Source organism: Pistacia vera, unplaced genomic scaffold (genome assembly GCF_008641045.1).
Source record: "Pistacia vera cultivar Batoury unplaced genomic scaffold, PisVer_v2 Contig152, whole genome shotgun sequence".
Taxonomy (NCBI): Eukaryota; Viridiplantae; Streptophyta; class Magnoliopsida; order Sapindales; family Anacardiaceae; genus Pistacia; species Pistacia vera.
The window spans coordinates 650024-659049 of NW_022195597.1; the positions used below are offsets into that span (position 1 = coordinate 650024).

General features: G+C 34.6%; 1 protein-coding gene across 1 annotated transcript; it reads left to right on the top strand.

Moving 5' to 3' along the window:
• The first annotated feature begins 3493 nt into the window (after positions 1–3493).
• LOC116124465 (protein trichome birefringence-like 2) lies at positions 3494–6887 on the top strand. The gene is made up of 5 exons (XM_031410203.1): positions 3494–4230; positions 4726–4918; positions 5011–5201; positions 5469–5627; positions 6327–6887. The coding sequence occupies exons 1-5, from the start codon at positions 3560–3562 to the stop codon at positions 6667–6669; spliced, it is 1557 nt and encodes a 518-aa protein (XP_031266063.1). The 5' UTR covers positions 3494–3559; the 3' UTR covers positions 6670–6887.
• The last annotated feature ends 2139 nt before the right edge of the window (positions 6888–9026 follow it).

Sequence of the window (9026 nt, forward strand, 5' to 3'; positions counted from 1 at the left end):
GTTCAGAAACAAAGAGTGACTATTGAGCATATTAGCACCAATTTTATGATAGCAGATCCGCTGACTAAAGGGCTATCACCTAAGACCTTTAGTGAGCATGTTGAAAGGATGGGTATTATTGCCCATCATGATTGATTTATAATGTATTGTATATGTTCCTTGACATTATATTGTTTTTATGTACATAAAGCTCTTTATGTTTAGTCACTCTGAGCTCTTGATGTATTGTTTCTGATTGATATAAGTTATTCTGTTGTATGTTTTTTTATATTATGTTATTTTGTATACATGAATGATAAAGATGACATAATTTGTCCTTGATAAGGGCATTATTGTTGGACCATTAAGAATTATTATAGATTATTCTGAGTATAGAATTTGTAAAGTGATACATGGAAGAGAATATGTTGATTTAATAACATATGACCGACATGATCCTTATAGGTTCCTACTTTATAATGTTTATATCTTGACCATTTAAAATATGACCTTAATTAATTATTATTGTGTACACATTATGTTTAATTACTAAGCTGTAAAGTTTTATTTTTATGACACATGAACCAAGTGGGAGAATGTTAGAATCATTTATAATTCTTATAAAGTGGTCCATGTGAATTATATATAATATAATGTTTAGTAATAATTAATTTAATTGAACGGCATATTGGTCTTTAACCTTTGATGGAAAGGTGTGATGTTTGCAGTTAATTAAATAACTATAATATAAAAGGTGGGTCCTCTCTCTATTCTCAATATACGCTAAAAATTTTTCTCTGTCCATCAAGAGAGTTTGCAATTACAGAAGAGAAGAATGAGAGAGAAACGCTGCCTATTTTTTATTCAATCAAAATTCAAGTTTTAATTTTCAAACTATGGAATCAGGTATGTATTTCTTTTATATGTATGTGAAAGTTCATCAAGTTTCAAGATCCTGTAATTTTATATTTGTGCAACTTAGGGCATAGAAACATGAATTGATTATTAATTCTTTGCTTATGATGAGTTTGTTTTTAAGTTTACATGAAAAACTAAGTTTGAAATTGGAGAAAAATTAGAAAAATGAATATTTAATTAAGTTTAGAGGACCATTTTCAATATTAAATGGATTTAATGAAATTTTTTAAAAAAAATATAAGAGAGGTATATTTAGATGAAAAATACTACACATACATTATTTTCATACAACATTATGTGGCAAGATATGATTGGGTGAAAGTTTAATTTTAACTTTAAATTAATCAATCATATCTTGCCACATAATGTTGTATGAAAAATGTTGTATGAAAATGATGTATGTGTAGTATTACAATATTTAGATTATTAAAATTCGTTTTCTTAATTATTATTAACAATTGCTTGATTTTGCATAAATTTACGAGACAATGATAATTTTCATCAATTCTGCAGATTTTTGCTCCATAAACAGTAGAATCATTAATTAATAATTTCTCTTGTGATTCAGTGAAGAAGCTTCACAGATCGGATCTCAGTGGACTCGAATCAATGTTCATGAGACGCCGTCGTTTTGTTCTCCCTCGGATCGGGTAAGTATCGCTTTTTTCCCGCGCTCACTTGGGAAAAGGTTCCGGTGTTACGAAAGTCCAGCAACTATGTCCCACTATGACCAAATATACCCACGTGGCGTGTATTTGTATGGGTCGCATTTGCAAATTGCAATTACCGGTACACGCATTAGTGCTTTTAACTTTAACAAGAACAAGAAAGAGCAGCACGTGGCTCATACCCGACCAACATCGCAATCTGCAAACCGGCTGTGTAACGGTTATGAGAACGCCACGTGTCCCACTTTCTTCTTGTGTTGCGTTTTTTACAGTTAACGGGTAGCTATTTGTTTTTTCCTTCGGTGACGAATATACCCTCGGCGACAATTAGTTACCCTTGGCGACTATTAGATTTGTAAAGAAATAAACAAATTCCGCCGGAATCATCGCATGCTATTAGATTTGTTTTTAGAGTAGAAGTCTTTTTTCCACCCAAATAATTGATGAAAAATCTTGAATAAATTAAATCAAAGGTATCAAACGTCAGTTAACTCTTGTTTTTAAGGATTATGTTACTAAAATTATGATAAAGGGTGCGTTTGTTTCCTTTTTTTTTTTTTTAAATACTCTATTCTTTTTTTTTTTTTTAAATGCATATTTGTTTCTCTATTCTCAAAATCATATTTTATAATGTTCAACTATTTTAAACCTTCATAGATTTGTTAATTTAACTAAACACTCTCAACAAATTTTTTTTATAAATTGATAAAAACACCCCCACCCGCCAACATTTGTCAAATTCTAGCAACTAATACCAAAAAGTGGTCGAAATCTGGCATAATGGTGCACCACCGGCTAAATATGGTCGGTAGTGCACTGATCTGGCATAGATCCACAACCAAAGATCTGACCGTCAATAAAGGCTAATATATGGTCGTCGTTGACCGTCAACAACAACTATATATTTTGCCATCGTTGACAGCCAATTGTGGCAAGATCCAGCAGTCAAAGGCCAGATCTATGGTGGATCTGGCCGAAAAAGACCATAACAGTGCACGACTGACTAAATCTGGCCAGTCATGCACAATGACACCAGATTCTAGTCAAATTCCGAAGGTGGTGGTCGAAATAATAAAATAAACACACCCGAATTTTGAAGGAATAACTTTTGACTTCTAATCTTTAGAGAAGTACTATATATACAAAAACTCTTATAAAAAGGTATAAAATGAGGTGACACTGTTACATTACTAATTTCACATCAATTTTTTTTTTTTTCATAAACGGTATATAACAGCTGTCACGTCACTTTATACATCATCTATCATTTCTCTTAATCTTAACTTGCATAGAGATCATTTTTGAATGGAGACTCGGGTGTAAATTCAAAGAGGTTGAACAACGGACAGTTTAGTAATTCCGGCGGTGAAGTTCCCTGTTGGAACTGATGGTACTCATGGTAGAAACAAACTGATACTATTTCCAACAATCTCATTCTTCTTCTTCTCTAAACTTAACCTTTTTATTTTTTTTTAAACCTCTTTCAGTACAACCCAACAATGTCACGCCATTTATTTCTTTGTTATAATCTCCTATTTTTTTTATTTTTTTTTAAACCTCTTTCAGTACAACCCAACAATGTCACGCCATTTATTTCTTTGTTATAATCTCCCAACACAACACAACTCTTTTATCCTTTTTCTCTTTCAAACTTTGCTCGCTTAGATCCCTAACTCTTCGTATTTCAGCTCTCTATTTTTCTACTGGAAGGGTATGCATGCATTGATTCGTAGGCAATGGATTTGAAGAAACTTTCCTTTTCTGAACAGCTTCGACTATCTCCAAGAAGAAAGGTAGTTTCTGGCTTTGGTTTGGGTGTGTTTGCTTCTGTCATTGTACTTACTGTTCTTTTGCTTAGTAACTCTGTGAAGACTCCTATTGTTGCTCCGTTGTTTCAAGGATTCAATGGCATTAGTAGCAAAAATGCTTCGCATATTACTAGATCCTGGCCTTTTTCATTTTCAACTTCTTCGTTTAATGGTAGTGCTATTAGTATGGGTGGTAATAAACAAGTGAATAACTCTGTGGATGTGGTGGGCAAGTCCCAAGAAGCAAATGTGTCAAGAATCGGTGAGGGGCAAGGGATTACTGATCTGGGGAATTTGACTACCAAGGTCGAAGATGGAACAGGAAGGATTCAAAATGGATCACTTGTTGCTGAGAACAGAAATAATTTGGCTTCAATTGTGGAAGAAGTGATTTTAGAGAAGAATTTGGGGAATTTCTCAGAGAGGGTAAATAATAATGGAAGCTTCATTGGTGAAAAAGAACATTTATGTGGGAATTGCAGTCTTAATGCCAAAGAAGATGTGTATTCGAAGAGAATTATTGAAAGGAATTATTCTGTGAATAATACTACCGATATGAATGGCAAGGTCACTAATAATAATAACAATTTTAGTAATTTGTCACAAGATGGTGGGAATGCTTCTCAGCCAAATAATATTTCAATCTCTTATGATTCTCGACTTATGAAGAAGCATGCAAATTCTTTTGGAAATTGTGATATATTTGATGGTAGATGGTTGAGAGATGATTCAAAGCCATATTATCCTGCGGGTTCATGTCCTTACATTGATAAGGATTTTGATTGTCACATTAATGGAAGACCAGATGATGGATATGTTAAATGGAAATGGCAGCCATACGGGTGTGACATCCCCAGGTGAAATCTATCTCCATTCTTTTACCTTTAATTGGTGTTGAAAGTGCACTCATATTATGATTTCAATGATTTATAGTTAACAAAAGTTGATGAAAAAGCTTAACTGATAACAACATGCTTACAAGTCTTATTTAATTATAGAAAAATTGTTTTGCTACTGAATGTTACCCAAAGAGTTCCATTAGTCTTCCTGTGATATGTATAGACAGTTCTTGGTTAACTTGTGTTAGTAATAAACTTCATCAGCAGAGAAAGGCTACAAGTTTACAATGTTAACTTTCTGTGATTTATTTAGACTTATGTGGTTAATGTTTGAATTATGATTAAAGTTCCATCACTTTAGTTGGGGATTTTATCTATGCATTATTTTCATTTTGGAGGTTAGTGGATAAAATGTGCTGGTGATTCTATCGTGTACCAGCCTCTGTACATATGCAGTGGAGTGTTTGGGTAGAAATATAACATTGTTCTTGACTCTTTGTTGACTGCTTCCAGTTTGAATGCAACTGATTTTCTTGAGAGATTAAGAGACAAGAAGCTGGTTTTTGTGGGAGATTCACTGAATCGGAACATGTGGGAATCTCTAGTGTGTATACTCCGCCATAGTGTCCGAAACAAGAAAAGAGTTTATGAGATTTCTGGAAAGACAGAGTTTAAAAAGAACGGTTTTTATGCTTTCCTATTTGAGGCAAGTTTCAGGGGGATCCTTCATTTAGTGTAAGAAATACTTTATTTTACAAGCATCCATCTATCAGATGATTCATTTCCTGTTTTTTGTAGGACTATAATTGTACTGTGGATTTTGTTGGCTCGCCATTTCTTGTTAGAGAATCATCATTTAGGGGTAGAAATGGATCCATGGAAACACTAAGATTGGATTTGATGGACCGGACAACTTCAATGTACCACGATGCTGACATCATTATCTTCAATACAGGTCATTGGTGGACCCACGAGAAAACTTCTAAAGGGTGAATCTCATAATTTGGTGTCTTGCACTACTGTTTCATATTGTTTACATATATCATTCTGATATTGCAAAATTGTTAAACGATGACTTAAGTTTAATAAAGTTATTATTTGAAAGAAAATAAGTGATATGGAAAAGAAAGTTTTTGTGCTCTGTTGCTTCAAAATTTTCTGCATGACATTGTTATTCATTTTGTCATTTGAAATTTAGAGTGCCAGTCAAGTTATTAAATCTTTCTTTTTTCTTTCTGGTATTTTGTGGTTCACAGAGAAGACTATTACCAAGAAGGTAACTATGTGCACCCAAGACTTAAGGTGCTAGAAGCTTATAAGAGAGCACTCACCACTTGGGCCAGATGGATTGACAATAACATTGATAGCCATCGAACTCAGGTTTTCTTCAGGGGATATTCTGTCTCCCATTTTAGGTATACGATTGTATGTTCCTTCACTTACCTTTATGCAATGGATGAACACCATGTGTGCTTTTCGTTATATTGTTCTTACAAATTTGTATTTATTGACTTTTTAAAACAATCTTCCATGACCAAATCTCAAGAATAATAGTTCCTGGTATCTCTGCCCAACCTTGTCTGCTTTGAGGCCGTTTGCCTTTTTGACCTTTCTTTTGTTTTCTGTGGTTAATCTTACATGTAGTTGTTATTCATTGAAAAACAGCTTTGTCTTATTTTAAGATGGTTACCTTTCTACTACTGGTTTGCATACTATGTATCATGGTTCAACAAAGGAGGAATTGTGAATTATGATGCAAGTTGTTTAGAATGCATGTTAATAAAACCTTATACTTAAGGTTAGTGTATTTTCCAATGCTATATTGCACAATCTCCTAGATCTTGCCATTTGTTGACCTTCTCAGGCAAAACTAAGGCCGTAATTATCCATTCTGGCTGTTATCTCTAAATGAAAGATTTTGTATTTTTATGGATCATTATTAGAGTTCTCATGTGAAAATCTAATAATTTATAGTTCTCATTTTAAAATCTTATAGTTTGAAAATAAGGGCAGTAGATATACAAATTAACAAGTTATAAGGAATATTCCCGTTTTTGTTTATCTGATCATGTGATCTGCGGAAAAAGGTTTCTGACTGCTTGATGTGGTTTCAGAGGAGGCCCATGGAACTCAGGAGGACAGTGCCACAAAGAAACTGAGCCATTCTTCAATGGAACTTACTTAACTAAGTATCCTTCAAAAATGAGAGCTCTGGAGCATGTGCTTCCGGAAATGAAAACTCCAGTAGTATATTTGAACATAAGTAGACTTACTGCTTTCAGAAAAGATGGGCACCCGGCAATATATAGAATGGAATACAAGACTGCCGAAGAACGAATTGCTGCTGAGCGAGTTCAAGATTGCAGTCATTGGTGCTTGCCTGGAGTACCAGACTCTTGGAATGAATTGTTATACGCCTCCCTCTTGAAAGCTGGAATCGGATCCTGGAGAAACTGAACAGAGTTGTATACAAACTGGCATTAAATAATAATTAATTGCTTGTACTCTTTTAGATTTTTCCTGCCAATTTCACATGACTTATGAGTTTTAATTCGGCTTAGAATAGTATACATCAAGTTTGTGCAAAACAGGCAGATGTACAAATGGATTTTGCATATTAACGTTTCAAATTACAAACAATATAATTAGGTTTTCCAAATTGGGAGGATATTGGTAAGAATTTTAGATTATTCTCAAGTTACAATTTTACTTGAGGCTAAAAATATGTAGTTTTAGTGATGTATTAACTGAAAGCAAGGTTGGGGGCTCAAGAATCTGTGACTGGGTTTTTCCATAGTGGGCTTATGTCCCTTGTGGTATTTGTTTTCAGTGATCAGACTTATCAAAAACTCCGTTAATGGCGAAGAATGTGTAACTTGTTTTCTTTGTTGGCTGTTCAGCAGACTATTGACTATCAGATTCTATAACTTTCAGAGGACACCCTATTGATTATTGAAGAAACCTGTCATTATGCTTCTAATTGAAACACAGGAAGTTGTCATTTCTTGTTACTGCATTTGCACATTTAATGTTGTTATGATTTTTCTCCTTATCAACCAACTTCTCCTGTTTCTTAGATGGCTCCGTTCTGGTAAATGGGTATCTTCTTGCCCCTAATTAACGAGTTGCATGTGTAAAATAAATAAATAAATATAAATGTACCAATGTCGAACGAGTTAATTCCCAGAAATTTCCCAGTATTCACAACTGAAGGAAGAATTAGAAGTTGAGCTATAATGGCAAAAGCAGAATCTTCTTTAATTTAATGAGACAAAAAACATGCACAGAGAAGAAGAGAAAGAGAGAGCAAGAGAAGATGATAACATACCTACTTAATATGCAGCAAGCAAATCAGCTTGCTGAGAGGTTCTGCTTATAAAAACATGAACTTTTATTGCAATCTCATGCAGGAACTACAACATTACATATACATAAATATAAAAAGAGGAGAAAGCCATAACATAACAAGACTCGAAACCGAGCCCAATGCCGTTTTGTGACTTGCCGGTTTGCCATGCATTAACCAAACCTGATGGCTAAGCTAAGCACAGACAAACAGTTGAATTTTGGAGGAGAGAGTGATGAGAGAGATTCAATTCCCTCACCCCGAAACCCCCCAATGCTTTATTAAGATCCATGGAATGATTCATCCCAAAAGATTTCCATGCCTATTAACTTCAACAAAATTGATAGGCTGGTTTGTACGATTTCCAACATCCAATGGGACTCTTAACAAAGCTAGTGGGGAAGTTTAGTCTTTTGCGATAGGCTTTAAATAGCTGATGATGATTGAGAAATGGTGATCTGAAGTTTAACTGAATAATTCATCTACTCACTTATCCACCCTCACTTTTCTTAAAAATTTCACCACTAAAAGTTGCTTTGCTTGCTCCCTATGGTTGAAGATGACCATCTTGCCCTTCACCTAATGACTTGACCATTTTCAATATGAACCCATGCTTCTCATTCTGAAGCTTGTTACAACTTACAATGATGTTGCTTATCAACTTGATTTGATTTTGTGTTGTTCAAGTCCACCAATTTTGATTTCTCACAGTAAANTTGGGGAGGATCAATCTTGTGTTGTGTTGCTATTGGTGCATCATTTTGTGAGGGCTTTTCTGCCTTCTTCTCCACAGACAGTTTGAATTTTTCTAGGAAATTCTCGTTTGATTGAACATCATCGGCAACCTCGGATGGTTGAGGGCGAGCTCTGTTAGTGTTATTGAAGTGAGTGTGAGAAGAATATTGAGATGGATTATGATTATTAAATGGTCTCCTCCCCTAAAAGGTCTATTTGGTATTGGCTTAGGAGGGTTCTGATGGACATAGTTGTTGCTGTATCTACCATCATCATCTTCACCATTATTAGTGTTAATGCTTGATTTTGACACCAACGACTCGTATGTGCAAAATGCTAAGATGACTTAGTGCATGGAAATATGCAATGAGATAATAAATGAGAAGCAGTTTTTAAAGTGGTTCGGGTGCCTAAAAGCAAATCGTAGGTCCACTATGATTGTATTAATAGATGGTTACAGTCAGGTTGCGTTCAACGAGCTGAATTACAATCTCGAGAGAATTGAAATATATATATGAAGAGAGAGAGAGTATGCTTTTGAAGACTAAAGATGAGCTAATCCCGTAAATGAGAGAGGAGCCATCTATTTATAGTTGGGGAATTCAAGGTAGTAATCATGATTCTCCAATCGGGCAGGTGTGGTATAATTTCTAACCTACTTCCCATTGGATGTTTGCACGGGAGACATCCATAAATCGCAAAGAGCTTGGGCAGGTGGACAATTCCAAGCCAC